At 41.0% G+C, this 24,620-nt stretch overlaps 1 protein-coding gene across 5 annotated transcripts in view; it reads left to right on the forward strand.

Annotated features, from left to right (window-relative positions):
• The window catches only part of LOC132819835 (prominin-1-A-like), a 287,338-nt gene that overhangs the window by 193,873 nt on the left and 68,845 nt on the right, over nt 1–24,620 (forward strand). For all 5 annotated transcript variants that reach the window (XR_009645127.1, XM_060831697.1, XM_060831707.1 and 2 more), the window contains 3 exons: nt 1,220–1,366; nt 12,541–12,612; nt 23,317–23,409. Coding sequence is in view for 4 of the 5 variants with exons in the window: in XM_060831697.1 (XP_060687680.1) it covers nt 1,220–1,366; nt 12,541–12,612; nt 23,317–23,409 (312 nt within the window). In the remaining variant the exon portion in view is untranslated. The remainder of the gene's footprint in view (nt 1–1,219; nt 1,367–12,540; nt 12,613–23,316; nt 23,410–24,620) is intronic.

Raw genomic sequence — 24,620 nt, forward strand, 5'->3', positions numbered from 1 at the left:
ATTAGCTGAGTTTTTGGATTAATAATCTAGCAATAATACCACTAAGCCATTGTCTCTTTGATTTCTGTACCTACATTTCCTTCTCTATCATGAATACATGTGCAAAGTACTCAGTTAAAACCTCACTGATGTCTTCCAGTTCCACATATAGCTTGTCACTTTGATTTCTCATGGTCCCTATACTTCCCCTGGTCATTCCCTTGCCCTTAATATACATATAAAATGCCTTCGGATTTTCTGTGTTTTGCCCACCAATGTTTTTCATATCCCTTCTTTGCTTTCGTAATGTTTCTTTTAAAAATCTCTCCACTTTTTAAATGCCTTTTTGGGTCTTCCAGTGTTGTGAACTCTCTTCCCTTTGCCCTCATCAAATCCTGTACATTCCTCAATTTCCAAGGTTCTCTGGACTTGTTGGTCCACCCTTCATCATTACAGAAACATGTTAGTTATGGACTGTTATTTCTTTTTTGAAAGCCAACTACTGCTCTGATGTAGACTTTCTAACAAGTAACTCTTCCCAGTCCACTTTGGGCAGACCATGTCTTATATTTAAAATGCCCAACTCCCAGTTCAGAACCCTTATTTCTGGTCTATCTTTCTCCTTTACATGACTACTTTAAATTTGACTGTTAGATTCGCTACCATTGAAATTTTCCCCCACTGATACTTCTAACATTTGCCCAGCTTCTTTCCCTAAAATTAGGTCCAGCACTAGTCCCTCTCTCACAGGATTTTCTATGTGCTGGCTTTGAAACTTGCCTGACATTTTAAGAATTTCACTCCCAGAGTTTGAGGAGCAAATGGGGAGGCATAAAGTGAAGGTAATGATCTTAGGTGGGGTGTCTCAGGCTATTCTCTGAAGGTAGTACCAATCTTCCTTCCATTCTTTCTTCCACACCAGTTTTAACATTTCACCCATTTTCAACTGCTTGGTGTAATATTACACTGGAGGCACTTAGAGGTCTGCCACATAATTGGATAGTTAAGGGTTTCAATGGACTCGAGGCTGGATGGCTTTTAAACCCTTCTCCCTAGTATTATGTGGACCAACTAAGAGATAGGCAGGAAGGTGGTCGGCTACCTATTTTACTTCTGCCAAAAACAAACCAAGTGAGGAAACTGTAATGATCCCCCATTGATTTTGTAATCCTGGTGTTTTAATACTGTGAACTTTGTATGTAGATAAAACATATTTATTATATTGATGATTATTTTTCAGCATGCAACTTGTCTGACTGAGAGTTTCGCAAAGATTAATGTGAATTTAAGTAATATAGTAATATTGGATGAGGAGGCCAAAAACAGTCTTCATGATTTTGGTGAAACTGGCATTGACACAGTTGATTTCACTGCCTACTTCATTGAGGTAATACTTTATCGTTTTGAATTTTCTAGGTAATGATGATATTCCAGTTGCAAAATGCCATGTGATTTGAATTGTGTACACTGTAAATCAAATCGCTTAATTACGTTTTCTTAAAATGATAAACAACTCCATCTCGCTTCATGTCATTAGTATGATTATTCAAATTAAATATAATTGAAACTAACAGTGCCATTCATTTTCTTAGATTATGATGTTTTAACAGTTTTTATTATGTCAGAATTTTCAAATTTAGTTAGGTATTCATCCTGAAAATCAAGATTTAAATGATTAATCGAAGGAATCTGTGTGTTAAAAATGAAAGCTTTTCTTTGCCTCCTGTGAAATAGTTCCTCATACATAATATAATTCTTCTCTTTTGTATGCATTCTGTATAGTTTTGCATTATGTAATTTAATATAGTCCAACCACCCAAATTCTGTATTTTTCTGATTTTGATCTTATACATTTGCCATCCCTTGGCCACATCCTTGGTGTTGCTTATTTTATTGCACAGGTTGTTATGGGGGACTTTAACTTCCCAGATATTGACTGGGAAAGCTATAGCTCGAGGTCGTTAGATGGGTTGGTGTTTGTCCAATGTGTGCAGGAGGGTTTCCTGACACAATATGTAGACAGGCCAACAAGAGGTGAGGCTATACTGGATTTGGTTCTAGGTAATGAACCAGGCCAGGTGTTAGACTTGGAGGTAGGTGAGCACTTCGGGGACAGTGACCACAACTCGGTGACTTTTACTTTAGTGATGGAGAGGGATAAGTGTGCACTGCAGGGCAAGAGTTATAGCTGGGGGCAGGGAAATTATGATGCGGTGAGGCATGACTTAGGATGTGTGGATTGGAAAAACAGGCTTCAAGAGAAGAATACTAATGATATGTGGAGATTGTTCAAGGAACAGCTACTGAGTGTCCTTGATAAGTATGTACCAGTCAGGCATGGAGTTAAGGGTCTTGTGAGGGAGCCATGGTTTAATAAGGAATTGGAATCCCTTGTGAAAGGGAAGAAGGCGGCATATGTAAAGATGAGGCGTGAAGGTTCAGTTGGGGCGATTGAGAGTTATAAGGTAGCCAGGAAGGATCTAAAGAGAGAGCTAAGAGCAGCGAGAAGGGGACATGAAAAGTCCTTAGCTGGTAGGATTAGGGAAAATCCAAAGGCTTTCTATAGGTATGTTAGGAATAAAAGGATGACTAGGGAAGGTATCGGTCCAGTCAAGGATAGTAGTGGGAAGTTGTGTGTGGAGGCGGAGGAGATTGGAGAGACACTAAATCAATACTTTTCGTCAGTATTCACTCAGGAACAGGACACTGTTGCTGGTGTGAATATTGAGTCACAAGTGATTAGAATGGATGGCATTGAAGTATGTAGGGAAGAGGGTTTGGGAATACTGGAAAGGATGAAAATAGATAAGTCTCCTGGGCCTGATGGCATTTATCCTAGGATCCTCTGGGAAGCTAGGGAGGAGATAGCAGAGCCATTGGCCTGGATTTTTATGTTGTCATTGTCAACGGGAATAGTACCAGAAGACTGGAGGATGGCGAATGTGGTCCCCTTGTTCAAGAAGGGGAGTAGGGATAGCCCGAGTAACTATAGGCCAGTGAGTCTGACTTCTGTGGTGGGCAAAGTCTTAGAGAGAATTGTAAGGGATAAGATTTATGAACATCTGGATAGGAATAACGTGATCAAGGATAGTCAGCATGGTTTTGTGAAGGGCAGGTCGTGCCTCACAAACCTTATTGAGTTCTTTGAGCAGGTGACTAAGGAGGTGGACGAGGGTAAAGCAGTAGATGTTGTGTATATGGATTTTAGTAAGGCGTTCGATAAGGTACCCCATGGTAGGCTAATGCAAAAACTACGGAGGTATGGCATTGAGGGTGCATTAGAGGTTTGGATTAGAAATTGGCTGGCTGGAAGGAGACAGAGGGTAGTAGTTGATGGTATAGGTTCATCTTGGAGTGCAGTTACTAGCGGTGTACCTCAAGGATCTGTTTTGGGACCATTGCTTTTTGTTATCTTTATAAATGATCTAGAGGAGGGGCTTGAAAGCTGGGTGAGTAAGTTTGCGGATGACACAAAAGTCGGTGGAGTTGTGGATAGTGAGGAAGGATGTGGCAGGTTACAGCGGGATATAGACAAGTTGCAAAGCTGGGCAGAAAGGTGGCAAATGGAATTCAATGTAGCTAAGTGTGAAGTCATTCACTTTGGTAGGAGTAACAAGAAGATGGATTACTGGGCTAATGGTAGGCTACTTGGTAGTGTGGATGAGCAAAGGGATCTTGGTGTCCATGTACACAGATCTCTGAAAGTTGCCACCCAGGTAAATAGTGCTGTGAGAAAGGCATATGGTGTACTGGGCTTTATTGGCAGAGGAATTGAGTTCCGGAGTCCTGAGGTCATGTTGCAGTTGTATGAGACTCTGGTGCGGCCTCATCTGGAGTATTGTGTGCAGTTTTGGTCGCCATACTATAGGAAGGATGTGGAGGCATTGGAACGAGTGCAGAGGAGGTTTACCAGGATGTTGCCTGGTATGGTAGGAAAATCGTATGAGGAAAGACTGAGGCACTTGGGGCTGTTCTCATTAGAGAAAAGAAGGTTTAGGGGAGATTTGATAGAGGTGTACAAGATGATTAGGGGTTTAGATAGGGTAGACACTGAGAACCTTTTACCGCTAATGGAGTCAGCTGTTACAAGGGGACACAGCTTTAAATTAAGGGGTGGAAGGTATAGGACAGATGTTAGGGGTAGATTCTTTACACAGCGGGTTGTGAGTTCATGGAATGCCCTGCCAGTAGCAGTAGTGAACTCTCCCTCTTTATGGTCATTTAAGCGGGCATTGGATAGGCTTTTGGAAGTTATTGGGCTAGTGTAGGTTAGGTAGGATTCGGTCGGCGCAACATTGAGGGCCGAAGGGCCTGTACTGCGCTGTATTTTTCTATGTTCTATGTTCTATGTTCTATAAGGTCCAAGCTCTGTTCCTTCCAGTCATTTTGCTCTTTGACCAACTTCTCAGTTACCCTCTCCCAATTTCTTTGCCTTTTGATTGACACTTATTTTCCCTTGCAATTTTACAGAGTGACTTAGGTCAGTTTCCTTCATTCAAAATATCTTGTAACAAATATTTTCTTTCATTGGTTTGTTCTAAATCTTAATTTGATAGAATTCAAATCTGGAGGAGTGTGAAATTTAGGTAGATACATAGAAAATAAAAATCTAACATATTTACATTTGTCACTTAAAAAATGAGGTTTTGACTATAATTATAAGCAAAATGCTCTTCCAGAAATGCTAATTCAACTGCTTTTCTCTGTCTTTGCAAACTACTTCCTCATTTCAGACTTTCCTCCATCAAAACTTTCCTCATCTTTTCCTCATGTTTGAATCTCTCAAAATGTGTCCTTGGTTTGTCACATCAGAAAGATAGCCAGTTCTTTAACTGGCAGATAGAGGTGTCTATCAAAGTAAACATAGTGCATTATGCCTTTTCATGATGCTCAGCTTCTTTGCAGCCTTCAACATGGTAAAACATATCTCTGACGACTAACACTGGCTTAGTTCCAATTTTATCTATCTATTTAAAAATAATGCACACAGTAGATTGCTTTCCTTCCTTTGCTGGCCCCCCAGAGATTTATCCTTGAGCCCTTTTTCTTACTTCCATGAAGCCCTATGTTAGCTAGATTTGTTACCAGGGAACCATCTTCTTCAGATATAACACCATATAAACTGGTTCTTTGACCAAGTTTTCAGTTCACATATTCATGTATACTGTTTGGTTGGTTGTTGGTTTCTTTCTGATTGCACCTCTGTGAAGTGGTTTGAGGGATGTTTTTTGCATGGATGTCATTGTCAATCACTCATTAATGAGTATGATTGTCCATCTAGGAAATTTTATGTCGCTGGACATGGATTCTGAGGATCCTTATGCAGCTGATGAGTCCGACCCTATAACTGCAACTGCAACCAGACATTTGGCAGGTGTTTCCCAGCTTTCGCCTTGAGTTCACTGGTACCCATTTTGTACCTCCTCCTGCTGACAGGTGTTCTCAACGAATTGTGTCCTTTCATACCGAAGGTTCCTCCAAGCATGCAGCCGGCCCAGTAGAGTTGGCTTTGGATGATCATGGCCTCAATACTGGTGCTATTGGCTTCTTTGAGGATGCTGACGTTAATACGCCTGTCCTCCCAGCTCATGTGGAGGACCAATCTTAAGCAGTATGGATAAAATTTCCCAAGAGCCTTGAGGTGACATCTATACGTAGTCCATGTTTTGGAGTCATATAGAAAAGCTGGAAGGATAACTGCCTTTTACAAAGGCCTCTTGATTTAAGCACAGATCCCACAGTATCATTAGGCATCCAACAGAGGTGCTTGTAGATTGGATGTGGTGTTGAATTGCTGTATTGATGACAGCCTTAGATGAGTGGAGGCTCCCCAGGTAGTGAAAATGTTCCACTTTTGGGACGATTTCTCTATTGATCTTAATAGAAGGACGGACTAGAACTTCCCTTGGAAGCATTGGTAAAGGACTTGAGTCTTCTTGAGATTGGCTGAGACCAATTCTTTGGTATGTTTTCTCAAAGGCGTTAAATGAGACTTGAAGATTCTCTTCCCAGAATGGAGCTGACATTGTCATCTGCATGCTGAAGCTCCATAAGTGAAGTTGGTGGCATCTTCTCGGATTTTAACGAACAGAAGTTGAAAAACTTTTCATCCATCCTTTAAAAAGTATCCATTAGACGATGACAAGAAATGGGAACAGGAGTAAGCCATTCAAACGCTCTTCCTTGCTATGCCATTCAATATGACTATGGCTGATCGAACATTCCTCATGTCCACTTTCCTGCGTTTTCCCAATAATCTTTCAGTTCCTGTACTGTTGAAGAATCTATCCAGCCTTAAATATATACAAGGACTTACCCCCACAGCTCTGTATAGCAAGGAGTTCCAAACATTTTCAACTCTGAGAGAACAAATTCCTCCTCATCTCAGTCTTAAATTGGCACCCCTTTAATCTGAGACTATGTAGTTTTGTCCTAGACTCTCCCATGAGGGGAAACACCCTTTCAGCATTTACCTGTCAAGCCCCTTAAGATTCCTGTATGTTGCAATGAGATCACGTCTCATTCTTCTAATCTTCATTGAGTAGTGTCCAAACCTATTCAGCCTTTGCTGATAAGACAATCTCTTCATATTAAGATTATCTGAGTGAAAAAAAAATTGCTGGAAAACTCAGCAAGTCTGGCAGCATATGTAGAGAGAAAGCAGAGTTACCACTTTGGGTCCAGTGATCCTTCTTCAGAATTCATCCTTGTGAACCTTCTCTGAACTGCCTCCAATGAAATGATATCATTTCTTAAATAAGTCCAAAACTGCTCACAGCACTCTAGATATAGTCTCACCAGTACTTTGTACAGTTTCAATAAAATTTCCCTATTGTTATACTCCAACCCCTTTGAAATAAGGTCCAATATTCCATTAGCCTTCCTGATTATCTGCTGCCAACCTGTGTGCTAATTTTCTGTTTTATGCACAAGTACCCCAAGTCCCTTTGTGTTGCATGTTTCTGCATTTCTCTTCATTAAATATTCTGTTCAACTTTTCAAATTGAACAACTTCACATTTTCCACATTTTTTCCACATTTTCCATTTGCTAATTTTTTTGCCCACTTAATTAGCCTATTAATATTTTTCTGTAAATTGTTTGTATCCCTCTCACAACCTGCTTTTCCACCTATTTTTGTGTCTTCTGCAAATTTGGCCACAGTAAATTCGCTTCCTTCTTCCAAGTCATTAATGTATATTATAAAACAGTTGTGGTCCTAGCACTAATCCCTATAGAACTTCACTGGCTGCTCCAAAAATATCCCCATCCTCAATGATAGAGGAGCCCAGCACATGAGTGCAAAAGATAAGGCTAACGCATTCACAACAATCTTCAGTCAGAAATTCCGAGTGGATGATCCATATTGGATTCCTCCAGTCATCCCCAGCATCATAGATACCAGGCTCCAATCAATTTGATTCGCTCCACGTGATATCAAGACATGGCTGGAGGCACTGGATCCTGCAAAAGCAATGGACCCTGATAACATTCTGGCAATAGTACTGAAGATGTGTGCTCCAGAACCTGCAGCTCCCCTAGCCAAGCTAATCAAGTACAGTTAAAACACTGGCATCTACCTGACAATGTTGGAAAATTGTCCAGGTATGTCCTGTACACAAAAAGCAGGACAAGTCCAACCAGGTCAATTACCTCCCAATCAGTCTACTCTCCATCATTAATAAAGTAATAGAAGGTATCATCAACTGTGCTATCAAGCAGCACCTGCTCAGCAACAACCTGCTCAGTGATGCCCAGTTTGAGTTTTTCCAAAGTCACTCAGCTCCTGATCTCATTACAGCCTTGGTTCAAACATGGACAAAAGAGCTGAATTCCGGAGGTGAGGTGAGAGTGACACCCTTGACATCAAGGCTGCATTTAACTGAGCCCTGGCAGAACTGGTATCAATAGGTATCAGGGGGCAAACATTCTGCTGGTTAGAGTCATACCTGGCACAAAGGAGGATGGTTGTGGTTGTGACAGGTCAGTCATCGTAGGTCCAGGACATCTCTGCAGGAGTCCCTCAGGGTAGTGTTCTAGGCCCAACAATCTTCAGCTGCTTCATCAATTACTTTCCCTCTGTTATAAGGTCAGAAGTGGGGATGTTCACCAATGATTGCACAGTGTTGAGCACCATTCATGACTCCTCAGATACTGAAGCAGCCCATGCTCAAAAGCAACAAGATCTGGACAATATTCAGACTTGGGCCAACAAGTGGCAAGTAACATTCGTGCCACACATTTGCCAAACAATGACCATCACCAATGAGTGACACTCTTAACTACCACCCCTTGACATTCACTGGTATTACCATTACTGAATCCTCCACTGTCAACATCCTTGGAGTTATCATTGACCAGAAACTCAACTGGACTCACCACATAAACACAGTGGCCACAACAGCAGGTCAGAGACTAGGGATACTGTGCAAGTATCTCTGATGAAGGGTTTTTGCCCGAAACGTCGATTTCGCTGTTCGTTGGATGCTGCCTGAACTGCTGTGCTCTTCCAGCACCACTGATCCAGTTTCTCAACTCCTGACACACCAATGTCTAGCTGGTCAGGCAGCATCCAAGGAGCAGGAGAGTCGACGTTTCGGGCGTGAGCCCTTCTTCAGGAATGATTCCTGAAGAAGGGCTCATGCCCGAAATGTCGACTCTCCTGCTCCTTGGATGCTGCCTGACCTGCTGCGCTTTTCCAGCAACACATTTTCAGCTCTGATCTCCAGCATCTGCAGTCCTCACTTACCCTAATGTCTATCCAGCATGAACAAGGCACAAGTCAGGAGTGTGATGGAATACTCCCCACTTGTCTGGTTGGGTGCAGCTCTAACAACATGCAAAAAGTTTGACACCATCCAGAACAAAGCAACCCACTTGATTGGCACCACATCTATAAACATTCAATCTCTCCACCACCGGTGCTCAGTAGCAGCAGTGTGTACTATCCACGAGATGCACTGCAGAAATTCACCAAAGATCCTTAGCACTTTCCAAATCCATGACCACTTCCATCTAGAAGGACAAGGCAACAGGTACTTGGGAACACCCCACCTGCAAGTTCCCCTCCAAGCCACTCGCCACCCTGACTTGGAAATATATCAGCGTTCCTTCACAGTCATTGGGTCAAATTCCTGGAATTCCTTCCCTACCAGCGTTGTGGGTCAACCCACAGCAAGTGGACTGCAGCGATTCAAGAAGGCAGCTCACCACCACCTTCTCAAGGGCAAATAGGAATGGACTATCAATGCTGGCCAGTCAGCGATGCCCAAGTCCTACAAATGAATTTTAAAAAATAACCAATTCCCTATCTATGCCGATATCCTACCTCCAACACCATGGGCTCTTCCCAATTGACTGTGTCAAAATCCTGAATTAGATCGCCATATAGAGTGGTTTGAGTTGTTCCTGACATTTCCCTTGGAGTTGATGAGCAGTGAAAATCAAGTCCACAATTCCACAGTTTGGTTTGAAGCCACACTGGCTTCAAGGAAGAATTTCCTCAGAAACTGGGAGACGATACCTAGCCAGGGATTCAAATGATGGATTTCATAGCAATAGAGAGTAGGGCGATTCCACAGTAGTTTCCATTGTCTACTTTGTCTCCATTTTTGAAGATGGTGGTGAGGACTGAATTCCTGAGACTAGCAGGAATTTCTTCTTTGTCTCAGATTTTCAAGAACAGTTGATGGAGATAATGAGTAACCTCTCTACTTCTCCAAGTTTGAAAATATCTGCTGGAACCCCATGCATTCCTATAGTTTTTCTATTCTTTATGGATCCAATGGTGGCTTCAACTTCTGCCATCTTTGATGGGGAGTTGGGGAATTGCCTCAAACATGTCCTCACCTATGATTATATCACAGCGTAGAAGTGTTTTGAAGTGTTCTCTCCATCATAAGCTGTTTTTATTTCTGTCCTCAAAAGGGTTCCATCCTTACTCTACAGTACTTTGAAGCAAAGAGGGGTTTAGACTGTTTGGTGCCTCAGTAGCACTGAAGAAATCCTGGTGTCATACTTGTCAGCAAGGAGTTCCAGCTATTAGATTTCCCAGTCCACTTTTTTGTAACTCCAACTTTGCTGTTTGATGAGTTCTCCTTTTTACCTCACTGGTGATGATTTGCCAGCACAGAAAACTTTCCTCTTCTTGTTGATGAGGTCTTGGATGATGTGACCAGAATGGTTCGTGTTTCTTGATGATGTAGCCAATGGCTTCTTCATAGCAAGAGGTGATGGCTATAATTCAGACATTTCCATATTTCTTCCACTACATTAAAATGAACTCTTTGAATGTATTGGTGAACACATCGCTGGAAGTTTGCTAGTCTACTTGACTCTTGAAGCCCTCAATAATGAGCATTTTTCTGGACAAGTTCTTTGTCTTCAGCCACTTTTGGTGGAATCGATGGACATTGAGGAGTAGGTCAGCCAGTTGTCTGTCCAGCAGTTGGCTGCACTGGTTGTAAGTTTGTAATGAGAACAATTGTTTAGTTTTGGGATCGAATGATGATGTGATTAATCATGAAACAGTGCTTTGATCATGGATGCCTCCAAGAGATCTTGAACTTGTCTTTTTGGTGGAACAATGTGTTGGCAATGACTAGCTGGTGTTCAGCACATTTTGTGAACAGGAGAATCCCATTGGAATTGCAATTCTTGAGTTCTTTCTTTGGTTCTTTTCCAAGGTTTGCATCCTATCCAATTCTGGTGGAAGTGTCCAAGAAGGATAACTTTAGCTCATAGGGGTGTGTCTTGAAAGTGCCTAGAGTGGATTAGAAGCCTTCTTTGGACTCATCTATGGCATCAACGACTGGGGCATAGGCACATAGTATCATTGCCTGCTGGTTCTTGGCAAGTTGTACATGGAGAGTCCTGAGATGATTACTGATGCTAACTGGGAGCTTCAAGAGATAGTTGATGAGTTCATTCTTGATGTTGAATCCAATTCCATGTGTCCTGGGTTGATCCTTCGGTTTTACTCTCTAGGAGAAGGTGTAATCACCACCTTTTTCTCTTAGCAGCCTGCTCTTCGAATCTCTGCCAAGGCAACAATATCACTGTTGGATGATGCAGTGGCTCAGTAGTTAGCACTGCTGCCTCACAGCGCCAGGGACCCAGGATCAATTCCAGCCTTTGGCAACTGTCTATGTGGAGTTTGCACGTTCTCCCTGTATCTGTGTGGATTTCCTCTGGGTGCTCCAGTTTCCTCCTACATTACAAAGACGTGCAGGTTAGGTGATTTGGAGATGCCGGTGTTGGACTGGGTGTGTACAAAGTTAAAAATCACACAACACCAGGTTATAGTCCAACAGGTTTCCCGCCTCAGGCGACTGACTGTGTGGAGTTTGCACGTTCTCCCCGTGTCTGCGTGGGTTTCCTCCGGGTGCTCCGGTTTCCTCCCACAGTCACAAAGATGTGCAGGTCAGGTGAATTGGCCATGCTAAATTGCCCGTAGTGTTAGGTAAGGGGTATATGTAGGGGTATGGGTGGGTTGCGCTTCGGCAGGTCGGTGTGGACTTGTTGGGCCGAAGGGCCTGTTTCCACACTGTAAAGTAATCTAATCTAATCTAAAGGTTTAATTGGAAGCACACTAGTTTTCGGAGCGATGCTCCTTCATCAGGTGATAATGGAGGGCTCAATTGTAACACAAAATTTATAGCAAAAATTTACAGTGTGGTGTAACTGAAATTATACATTGAAAAATTGATTGTTAAGCCTTTCATCTGTTAGAATACTGTGATAGTTTCACTTCTTCCATGTGTAAATCACAAAACCTTTTTTTTAGAAGTTGCATTCTCAGGTTAGCTGTTAACAATGGTGATAGCTAGACATTATGTTGAAGGTGTTGGCCCCTGTGTTCTCTGTCTATGTCATGATGCTTAGATTGATTCTAATCTAAAAAGTGAGATAACGGAGTTTTACATAAATTCATGCAGTTTTTGAGCTCAGAGTTCTACATGAATGCATGCAGTTTTTGAGCAAAGTGCAATGTAACCCTGCAAATACTTGTAATAAATAGTCCTTCTTCTTTAATACAGAAACTGGGTCCATATGTTTTATGAATCTATATCTAAGGTATATCAGGGAATTTTGTGTACTTTTTTAGCCTTGAATTTGTGTTGACTCTGGGAACATTGGAGCAGAATTTCCAGTGCACAACTATAGTGAGTCCTAACAGTCAAATAAAAACAAAATACTGCAGATGGTTGAAATTTGAACCAAATATAGGTAATGTTGGAGAAACTCAGCAAGTTTAGCAACTTCTGTGGAAAGAAACAGTTAATGTTTTGAGTCTGATATGACTCTCATTCTGAAGAACCTGTTGAGTTTCTTCAGCATTCTGTGTGTTTGAAGTGTAACAGTACTTATGACCTAAGCTGGATAGTGGAACTGAATTCTAGAGTGAGTTATAGATCATTCATGTGAAAAAAACATGTGAAATCCAAGAAATACCTCTATAGAGTATCTGTCCATTAAGCAGACATTGTTGCTTTTGTGCAAAGGTACATTTTAGCACTGTCTAATAAGTTCGCTTCAATGTTTATTTCTCTTAATTTTTCAGCTCAACAAAAGTGTGGTTAAGGCAGACCTTCGCACATTTGCAAATGATCTAGAGGCAAAAGCGAATTCATTGGTATGTTTTGATTTTGGAAGCTGGATACAATTTGAGTTAGACAGTAAGGAAAGAGAAAGGTACTCAAATAGAGTTGTATGTACTTACCTTTTCATATGAAAACAGATACATTTTCAGATTCCTGTGCGTTATTTATTTGATACTATTACTGATAACTAAAAATAAATTAATGGTCGTGCAATTAACATGTTTTTTAGTCTGTATGCCAATTGCTACCATCTTTACTCATTTAAATTTTCGTAATTTGTATGAGCAAATTTGTTATGCACATATTTTTTCTTTTGGTAGTGGTGGAAATTACATTTTATGAAATAGGCAACTTATACTGAATTACTGTGGTGCAGTACCAGGAACTATTAAATTGTAATTGCGTTTTTTTGAAGATCACAAACTAAGCTTACTTTCTTTATTGTAGCAGACACTTGTGGATTCTAAAAGTTAATATTATCCTGCAAAGGAAATGTAATCCTGATTAATGTGACTGCATTGTGCTTCCTATAAGGTTCTTTCCGTGTCAATTCCCAGTGGTGACATGATTACATGAGGTTTTATAAATTGTCTGTTGGAGTACAAAATAATTATCTGTTGAGAAAAACTCTTTATCACCAACATTAAGAAATATCTCTAGCATGGTTTCGCTTATTAAAGTCAACTTTCCACTCCTTTGTTTCCTTTTGAAAGTGGCAAGTAGGGATGGACGGGCACCTGTTGCTCTTCCAATATCTTAAGTGAGTATTCGTCTGGACAAGCTTTGCAGTTCAGTCAGCACTCTCTGATACTTGGCACCTGAGTCCATTTAAGTGCTGGGTAGCAGCAAAAAGTTAGAACCATGAATGTTTTTTCTTGAAATTCACCACTGATTTAAGCATAGTGATAGCAAGTTGTGAACCATTAGTGGTACCCAACCTACAATTAGTTAACTTACTGCAAACTGGTGATTGAATCTTTTTCTACTCTGTGTAATTTACTGCTACACCTGGAAATTTGGTTTCATGCCTTGGTCTGTGCTCCTTTCTGAGAGAACTCTAACAATTACAATGACAACTAACCTACTTTTCATTGCTTTCTACTATTCTATAGATATTTGTATGCAAATATGAAGTTGTTCACTCAAAAAGTTATATTTGGCATAACATTTTTATAATTCATCTTTTTATCCTTAATAAGTTTAAAAATCCTTTAGGACATTAATATACAAAATAACAATCTGAAAATTTTGAAATAAATTACCATAGATTCTTGGTGCATCTATATCTATGCTGAATATATTGTTTACAGTTTTCCTTTCATGAACATGCCAGTCTCAACTTGATGTCAAGTTTCTTCCTGCCTTAACACTAAACGCTAAGTTTTTACCCTATTTTTAGCCCTCGCTAACCTCATCTTGAATATGAGACTTATCTCTCGCACCCTCAAATTTATTCTTGGCAAACTGCTGACCCCCTGACTTTATTTCATGGTGCCCATGTGAGCTGCTATTAATGGATCCCTCTCTTTTAAAATTGTCACTGCCACTTCTGCTCTCACTAAACAAATCCTCTGTCCTTGCAATTTGCTACCCCACCTCCAGACCCACTTTCTTCCCAAGCCTTGAATATGTTGTTGCCTACCAAATTCTGCCCATCAGCCCCAGGACTTTGTTTGAATCTCTGATCAAGTATCTGCTCCATTGTAGCACCAAAATGTCTCTTCTAAAAGTCACAAATTACATCTTCTGTAGCAACAAAGGTTTCTTATCCCTCTCTATCCTCCTTAACCTGTCTGATGCATCATTTTACTCAGGTGTCATTCTACTGTTGTCCAGTTAGGTGGAACTGCTCTCACCTGTTCCATTCTTACGTATTTAATCATTGACAGAGAATTGCAGTCAATGATTTTTCTTCCCATTTCTGTGGTATCCCCTGAGGATCCTATCCTTGGTGCCCTCCTATTTCATGTCTACATGCTACCTTCAATGAGATGATCTGAAAAACATCAGTATAAAAATTTATTTTCAATCAATCTACTCAAATATGTTATGACACAAGTCCAGGACAGACCTTCAAGATCTTGAATAAACAGCTTTACTCATTAACATCCTTTTTGTCTCTAAATCGCCAGACTGTTTCTCTGGCATCTTGTACTGGATAAGGAATTGAAGTCTCCACTGCAAACTCTATTCCCTCATCACTGATTTCAGCTCTCTTCCTGACAACCACCAAAGGCTGAACCAGACTATTCATGACCTTATGTCAAATTTAATAGCGAGATGAGCGGGCTTTGAACCCCATACCCTTAACATTGCTGATTTCACATTGGCTTATCTGTATTGCTGCTGATTCTCCACTCAGTGCTACCCACACTCTAAGATAAGTATGGTCCTGTCTACCATCAATCTTGTGCTCACTAACCCACACTCACTGTTCTTATAGTTCTCAGCTTCATTTTAAGAACTTTCCATGGCACTTTATATTTCTGTAATCTATTCCAACCCTGCAATTTTCCATGATTTCTGTATTCATCTACTTTCTGCCTCCTGAGCATCCCTACTTTTAATTGCTCCACCACTAATTGTTGTGCTTTCTGTTGCATAGATGCTGAGCACTGTATTTCTCTCCCTGAATCTTTCTGTTTCTCTACTTCACTTTGCTCCTATAAGACATTCTTTACAACCTACATGCTTGACTAAATTAATGTTACCTGCTGTAATAACCCCTTATGTGGTCTGGGTGTTTTACTTTGTTTTATAATGTTGCTGTGAAACATTCTGGAATGTCTTATTCCATTAAAGATTGTAAATAAATACAATATTATATGAAGTCTGGGTAGTTACCTAACAATTCATTGATAAAACTTGATGTGCATTGATGCCCTTTCATTTAGCGTCAGTGAACAAATGTCAATAGCTTCAGAGAAAATTTAAAATCCAAATGTGCAGTTTTTTAAAATGTAAAATAATCTGGAATGACATACCTGAAAGGGTGGTAAGCAGTTAGTGCTATGTTTTCTAAGAGGACTTGGTTACATTTGGAAAGAAAATGACTACAAGACTATGAGGAGCAATCATTAATTCAAACCAGTGACAAATAGTCATAGAGATTTACAGTACGGAAGCAGACCCTTCCGTCCAACTCATCCATGCTGACCAGATATCCTACATAAATCTAGTCCCACTTGCCAGCATTTGGCCTGTATCCCTTCCTATTCATACATCCATCCAGATGCCTTGTAAACATTGTCATTGTACCAGCCTCCACCACTTCCTCTGGCAGCTCATTCCACACAGGCACCACCCTCTGTGTGAAAAAGCTGCCCCTTAGATCCCTTTTATGTCCTTCCCCTCTCACCTTAAACCTATGCCCTCTACTTTTGGACTCCCCCACCCCAGGGAAAAGACCTTGCTCATTTATCCATGTGCCTTTATAAACCTCTATAATGTCATTCCTCATCTTCCAATACTCCAGGGAAGATAGCCCAGCCTATTGCTCAAACCCTCCGACCCGACAACATCCTTTTAAATCTTTTCTGAACCCTTCCAAGTTTCACAACATCCTTCCTTAGAAGGGAAACCAGAATTACATGCAGTACTCCAAAAGTAGCCGAGCCAATGTACTGTTCAGCTGCAACATGACCTCCCAACTCCTACACTTGATCCACTGATCAATAAAGGTAAGCGTACCAAACACCACCTTCACTATCCTATCTACCTGGGACTCCACTTTCAAGGAACTATGAACCTGCACTCCAAGGTCTCTTTGTTCAGCAGCACTTCCCACAATCTTACCATTAAGTGTATAAGTCCTGGCCTGATTTGCCTTTCCAAAATGCAACACTTCACATTTATCTAAATTAAACTCCATTTGCCATTCCTTGGCCCATTGGTCCATCTGATCAAGATACTATTGTACTCTGAGGTAACCTTCTTCACTCTCCACTACACCTTCAATTTTAGTGTCAGCTGCAAATTTATTAACCATACCTCCTATGTTCACATCTAAATCATTTACGTAAATGACAAAAGGTAGTGGACCCAGCACTGATTCTTGGGGCACACTACTGATCACAGGCCTCCAGTCTGAAAAACAAGCCTCCACCACCACTTGCTACCTTCTACCTTTGAGCTAGTTCTGTATCCAACTAACAAGTTCTCCCTTTATTTGGTGTGATCTAACCTTCCTAACCAGTCTGCCTGAAGGAGCCTGGTGAAAGGCCTTACTGAAGCCCCTCCAGATCACATCCACTATTCTGCTCTCATCAATCCTCTTTGTTACTACTTAAAAAAGTTCAATCAAGTTAGTGAGACCCGACTTCCCACACACAAAGCCATGTCGACTATCCCGAATCAATCTTTGCCTTTCTAAATGCATATAGATCCTGTCTGTCAGGATTCCCTCCAACAACTTTCCCACCACCGTTGTCTGACTCACCAGTCTATATTTCCATGGGTTGTCCTTTTCACCTTTCTTAAATAGCGGCACAACATTAGCAAACCTCCAGACACCTCAACTGTGGCTATTGATGTGGCTATATATGTCAGTAAAGGGCCTAGCAATCACTTCCCTAGCATCCCACAGAGTTCAAGGGTACATCTGATCAGGCCCCAGGGATTTATCCACCTTTATGCATTTTAAGTTGTCCAGCAGCTCCTCCTCTGCAATATGGACATTTTTAAAGACATCGCTATTGATTTCCCCATGTTCTCTATCTTCCATATTCTTCTCCACAGTAAACATTGATGCAAAACACTCATTTAGTATCTCATTGATCTCTGCTGTTTCACACGTAGATGACTTTGCTGACCTTTTAAGGAGCCCTATTCTCTCCTTAGTTACCATCTTAATGTATTTGTAGAATCCCTTTGGATTCTCTGTAATCTTGTTTGCTAAAGCTATTTCATGTCCCATTTTTGCCCTCCTGATTTCCCCCTCGAGTATATTCCAACTATATGTATTCTCTTCTAAGAATTAATTTGATTCCTGCTGTCTATACCCAATATATGCTTCCTAAGTTTCCTTGACTCAAACCTCAATTTCTCCAGTTGTCCAACATTCCCTAAACCTACCAGCCTTGCCCTTCACCTTAACAGGAACATACTATCTCTGGATCTCGTAATCTCATTTTTGAAGGCTTTCTATTTTCCAGCTGTCTCTTTAACTGTGAACAACCGTCCCCAATCAGCTTTTGAAAGTTCTTGCCTAATACCATAGAAATTGTCCTTCCTCCAATTTAGAACTTTAACTTTTAGATCCGTTGTATTCTTTTCCATCACTACTTTAAAACTAATTGAATTATGGTCACTGGCTCCAAAAAACTCCCCCACTGACACGTCAGTCACCCTGCCCTGCCTTATTTCACAAGTGTACGTCAAGTTTTGCACCTTTCCTAGTAGGTACATCCACATACTGAATCATAAAGTTTTCTTGTGCACACTTAACAAATTCCTCTCCATCAAACCCCTTAACATTACCTTAACCATTCTAATATTCACAGAGAAAACTGAGATCTCCTTACAAATTTGTTTCTCAATTTCCCACTGACTATTAGGGATCTATAATACAATTGCAATAAGGTGATCATCCCTTTCTTATTTCTCAGTTCTACCCAAATAACTTCCCTGGAGATATTCCCAGGAATATCCTCCCTAAGTACAACAGCAATGTTATCCTGAATCAAAAATGCAACTCTGCCTCCTCTCTCGCTTCCCTTTCTATCCTTCCGATAACATGTATACCCTGGAATATTAAACTGGCAGTCCTGTGCATCCCTGAGCCACACCTCCGTAATTGCTATGATATCTCATGTTTCATGTTCCCTACCATGCCATCAGTTCGTCTGCCTTACCACTCAGGCCTCTTGCATTGAAATAAATGTGATTTAATTTATCAGTCCTACATCATTCTCTGCTTTATTCCTGCCTGTCCTGACTGTTTGGCCTACTCCTCTCCCCAACAGTCTCAGACTGATCTTTTTGCTCACAATCTCCTAGGGTGCTACCCCACTCTCGCATATCTCCCACCAGTATATTATTCCCTTTCCAATTTAGGTCTATTCCTTCCTTATACAGATTGTTTCTATCGCAGAATAGATTCTAATGATCCAAAAATGTGATTCTTTATCCCCTGCACCAACTTCTCAGCCATGCATTCGTCTGCTGTATCCTCCTGTTCCTACCCTCACTAGCTTGTGGCACTGGGAGTAATCCAGATATTACTACCCTCGAGGACCTCCTTTTTAAATTCCTGTCTAACTTCCTATATCTCTCCTCAGAATGTCATCCTTATCTCTTTCTATGTCATTAGTTCTGATTTATATTACATCCTCCCACTGGTCTCTCTTGCCTTTGAGAATATTCAGCACCCACTCAGAGATATCCTGATCCTGGCACCAGGTAGGCAACACACCATTCTGATGTCTCACTGTCAGCTACAGAAACTTCTGTCTGTGCCTCTGCGTAGAGAGGCCCTAGTCACAATTGATCGCTTGGAAGCTTGCATATCCCTCATTACATGAGAGCCAGTCTTTGTATCAGAAACCTGGCTATAAGTGTGGCATTTCCCTGAGAGTCCATCACACCCTATATTTTCCAAAACAGCATACTTGTTTGAGATGGGGATGCACACAGGAGACTCCGGCACAACCTGCCTCCCTCTCCTAATTTTCCTGAAGGTCACCCATTTACATGACTGTATCTTTAGTTTACCTTCTTGCAACTGCTATCTATCATACCCTCCAGCACCTGTAAATTCCTCATTGCCACTCTAACTGCCACACCAATTGATCCATGCACTCCAATACGATTTGCAATCAAGCACTCTTCCTGTAGACATGATCATCAGTAGCATGGAAGCTGTCCCTAATCTCGCACATCTCCCATATCTAACAGGAAGAGCACATCGCTCTGCTAAGGACCATCTTTGCACCTTAACAATCTACCGACACAGAAAATAGCACAACCTTACTGCTCCAGGCTAACTTAATACCTATGTTTTATATTTTTAAGTTTAATCAAGAGACAGATCTCAATAAAAACAGATAATCAAAAATAACCCACTCTACTCGCTATTGTAGATTTACAAAAAAAAGCTAGCCACTTAGCTGCTTCTCTGCTGTGAGCTCCCACACGTAGGTTTCTCCAAGGTCAGCTGAGAACTTCACTTTTTATTTTTCTTTGACAAACTCTGATGTTCAGAGATATTAAAATCAGACATCAGAGACAGTAGCTGTGAAGGTTCACTGCTGGTTCAGACAGCAGTGTAGGTTTCTTTCTGTGTTGATTCACTTCCCACATGTGGTCACTGCTTTTGTCTCCCTTTTTTTAATAGAACATTACAGCGCGTACAGGCCCTTCAGCCCACAATATTGTGCTGACCTGTGGAAACATTCTGAAGTCCATTTTTCCTACACTATTCCATTTTCATCCATATGTTCATCCAATGACCATTTAAACACCCTTAAAGTTGGCGAGTCTACTACTGTTGCAGGCAGTGCATTCCACACCCCTACTACTCTCTGAGTAAAGAAACTACCTGTGATATCTGTGCTATATCTATCAACCCTCAATTTCAAGCTATGTACCCTCATACTAGCCATCACCATCTGAGGAAAAAGGCTCTCACTGTCCACCTCATCTAATCCTCTGATTATTTTATATGTCTCAATTAAGTCACCTCTCAAACTTCATCTCTCTAACGACAACAGCCTCAGGTCACCAAGTCTTTCCTCATTAGACCTCCCCTCCAAACCAGACAACATCCTAGTAAATCTCCTTTGAACCCTTTTCACAGCTTCCACATCCTTCCAATAATGCGGTGACCAGAACTGTACGCAATATCCAACTGTGGCCGCACCAGAGTTTTGTACAGCAGCAGCAGCAGGACCTCATGGCTCTGAAACTGAATGCCTCTACCAATAAAAGCTAACACATCAGATACCTTCTTAACAACCTTATCAACCTAGGTGGCAACTTTCAGGGATCTATGTACATGGACACCGAGATCTCTCTGCTCATTTGCATTACCAAGAATCTTACCATTAGCCCAGTACTCTTTTTATTTCTATTGTTCCTTCCAAAGTGAATCATCTCACACTATTCTGCATTAAACTCCATTTGCCACCTCTCAGCCCAGCTCTGCAGTTTATCTATGTCCCTCTATAACCTACTACATCCTTCAGCACTATCCACAATTCCACCAACCTTAGCATCATCTGCAAATTTAATAACCCATCCTTCTACGCCTTCATCTAGGTCAATTTTAAAAATTACAAACAGCAGTGGCCCCAAAACAGATCCTTACGGTACACCATGAGTAATTGAACTCCAGGATGAACATTTCCCATCAACCACCACCCTCTGTCTTCTTTCAGATAGCCAATTTCTGATACAAACTGCCAAATCACCCTCAATCCCATGCCTCTGTATTTTGTGCAATAGCCTACCGTGGGAATCCTTATCAAATGCCTTACTAAAATCTATATACACCACATCAACAGCTTTACCCTCATCTACCTGCTTGGTCACTATCTCAAGGGACTCAATAAGATTTGTGAGGCACGACTTACCCTTCACAAAACAGTGTTGACTATCTCTAATGAACTCAATCCTCTCTAGGTGATTATAAATCCTATCTTTTATAACCCTTTCCAACACTTTACCCACAATCGAAGTAAGGCTCACTGGCCTATAAGTACCAGGGTTGCCTCTACTCCCGTCTTGAACAAAGGGACAACATTTGTTATTCTTCAGACTTCTGGCACTATTTCTGCAGATAATGACGACATAAAGACCAAAGCAAAGGGGTGTGCAGTCTCTCCCTGGCTTCCCAAAGAATCCTAGGATAAATTCCATCTGGCCCAGGGGACATATATTTTCACACTTTCCAGAATTGCTAACACCTTCTCCTTGCAAACATGAATCCCTTCTAGTTTATTAGCCTGTATCTCAGTATTCCCCTCGCCGATGTTTTTTCCAGTGTGAATGCTAACAAAAAATATTCATTTAGCATTTGCCCTATCTCCTTGGACTCCATGCACAACTTCCCACTACTCCCCTTAATTGGTCCTAAACTTTCTTGAATGATTCTTTTATTCCTGATATACCTATAGAAAGCTTTTGGTTTTTTCTTGATCCTACCTGCCAGTGACTTCACATGTTCTCTTCTGGCTGATCGTAGCTCTCTCTTTAGGTCTTTCCTGGCTAACTTGTAACTCTCAAGTACCCTAACTAAGCCTTCATGTCTTATCCTAACATAAGCCACCTTCTTCCTCCTGAGAAGCGATTCAACTTCTTAAGCCACTGCTCCCTCCCTCGACCACTTCCTCCCTGCCTGACAGGTAAGTACTTATCAAGGACATGCAGTAGCTGTTCCTTGAATAAGCTCCACAATCCCCTGCAGTTTCCTTCTCATCTTATGCATCCCTAATCTTGCCTAATCACATCCTAATTGCATTTCCCCCAGCAATAACTCTTGCCCGATGTTACATACCTATCCTTTTCCATCTCAAGTCAACGTAACTGAATTGTGGTCACTATCACCAAAGTGCTCACCTACCTCCAAATCTAACACCTGGCCAGGTTCATTACCTAGTACGAAATCCAACGTGGCCTCGCCTCTTGTTGGCTTGTCTACATACTGTGTGAGGAAACCATTCTGCACACATTGGACAAAACCTGACCCATCCAAAGTACTCAAACTGTAGTATTTCCAGTCAATATTTGGAAAATTAAAGGCACCCATAACATTCCCCTGTTACTCTCGCTCCTATCCAGAATCATCTTTGCTATCCTTTCCTCTGCATCTCTGGAACTAATTGGATGCTCATTTTAAAACTCCCAAGAGGGTGACCTCCTTTACTGTTTCTAACCTCAGTCCATACTATCTCAGTGCACGAGTCCTCAAACATCCTTTCTGCTATTGTAATACTGTCCTTGGCTGACAATGCCACATCTCCGCACCCCCCCCGTCACCACCACCACCACCCTGCCTCACATGCCATCCTCTCTGTTCTTACTGAAACAACCAAATTCCAGAACCTGCAACAACCATTCCTGCTCTATCAATGTCTCTGAAATGGCCACAAGATCAAAGTCCCAGGTACCAACCCATGCTGCAAGTTCACTTTAAAGTGCTGTTGTTCTGACCTTTTTTTCCCAAAGTTCCAAACAGTGCAACAGTTTATAAAACAGTAATTACTGCTCCTAGCATTCAATGAAATCAGCTCCAACACTGAAAATACCTCCATCAGAGCAGCTCTTACAGCCACAAACTTTTCCCGTCTTCCATCTTGGATTACTCAGAATCCTGCACGAGTTAAATAGTTTTCTTCTGTGCTCTGTGATTCTAGCTAGACGGAAGGAGAATTGTGCATTGAAATTTCAGCGATTTTGAGGTTAATAGAATCCTGTCTTTGGAATACTGACTGTTCTTGAATCAATTTCTGGTCATCCAGTCAATATTGTCTTTGTGTCTTATAACCTTTGTAAATTGGTGTATACAGCTGATAAGAACCCATCTATTCTAAAATAATGAAAAGCTAAAATCAGTAATTTACAGAAAACCATTATTGTTAATGTTTGGCATAACCAGTATATATTTGTGATATCATCCCTAACCCTATCATAGCCCCATCATTGCTACATTGGAATGCATTTTTGAGGCAGAAGACTTATTCATATTTAATGTTCCTTCCAGTGTTTTACTCTCTCAACATAATATTGAACATTTTCAGCCTGCAGGAGCCTTGGCGAATGCATTAAGAGGCCATGTAAACAATATTCGAGCAATCCACAACCAGCAAGTTATACCACTTGAACAAACTTTGGTAAGAAAAGTACAGAGAAACTTTTTTTATGCAATAAACCTTTAAGCTTGTGCTTGTGTTTGAGAAAATGAGCATTATTTAACATAAGTGAAAGTGTTTTGATTTTGCCTGGACAGGTGGTGAGAAAAACCTGCGTTAGCTGTTTTGGGGAAGGCCCACCTTATTAACATAGTGCTGCTCAAATGCTGAGTTTAGACAGTAAGGGCATCTTTGAAATCAAGGATCCCAGCAGCAGATGTCCTGCTCTTTGATGGTCAATTAGAGGTAGCCGCTGAACAGCATTTGATGAAGTTAGGTCTTATTCCGTCCCTTCACTGTTTACACTTTTCTCCTCATTTTTAGTTTGGAAACCATCTGTGTTTCATAAAACATTTAAAATCTTTGCATGTTATTTGCTTTCTGCTATGTACTTTAACTAATGTTTACTTCCTGATTTTTTTAAAATGCTAATCAGAAATATGTTGAAGCCCGGGTAAGTTCTTATTCAATGACCCATTAAACACCTCAAAAGTATTTCTTGGAAGGCATTTTTAAATTTGTGTTCATTGTCAGAATGTTAATGAGATTGGAATAATTAAGAACAGAAAACAATCGATGGACTCAAGGTACCTGGCACCATTAATCAACTCCACTTCAGCTTCCTTCTGCTACATTCCTGAAACCTTTTCTTTCTCCAGAGTCACCTCCTCATGCTTCGATCTTCAGTGTAATGTTTTTAGTGAATTATTCCATACTTCAATTTTCCTTTTTATTAAAGCGTAGTGTAGACATTTCTCTGAATTTCCTACTTAAAAAGAATCGAGTAACTTGATTAGTAAAGTATCTTCAGTTGATGTTAAACATTTTGAAACATTGACCTGGATATTCTGATGACCAGATAGACTTCGAAGCTGTGCAGAGTAGAGTGAAATTGGGGGGCAGGGATAATACCCAGATACAGCAGACTCCATTGTGATTGCCCAGGAAGTTGCAGATTCTGATGACCAGTTCCACTGCATCTGGAATCCTCTGAAGGAATCCATTAAAGGTGGAGAGTTTGGAGGTATTTTTAGTGATAGTTACTCAGGAAAAGTTGAACAATTAATAATCTGGTCTAACTGCTGGGTATCTATTCAGCAGATTTACCCCTTATTACTCAGCCCAACCCCAAAAACATCCTTCCGACCTCTTGTCCTCCCACATTTCCCCCTCCCTATTGACAATCATCCTGC

This window comes from Hemiscyllium ocellatum, chromosome 1 (assembly GCF_020745735.1).
Source record: "Hemiscyllium ocellatum isolate sHemOce1 chromosome 1, sHemOce1.pat.X.cur, whole genome shotgun sequence".
Classification (NCBI taxonomy): Eukaryota; Metazoa; Chordata; class Chondrichthyes; order Orectolobiformes; family Hemiscylliidae; genus Hemiscyllium; species Hemiscyllium ocellatum.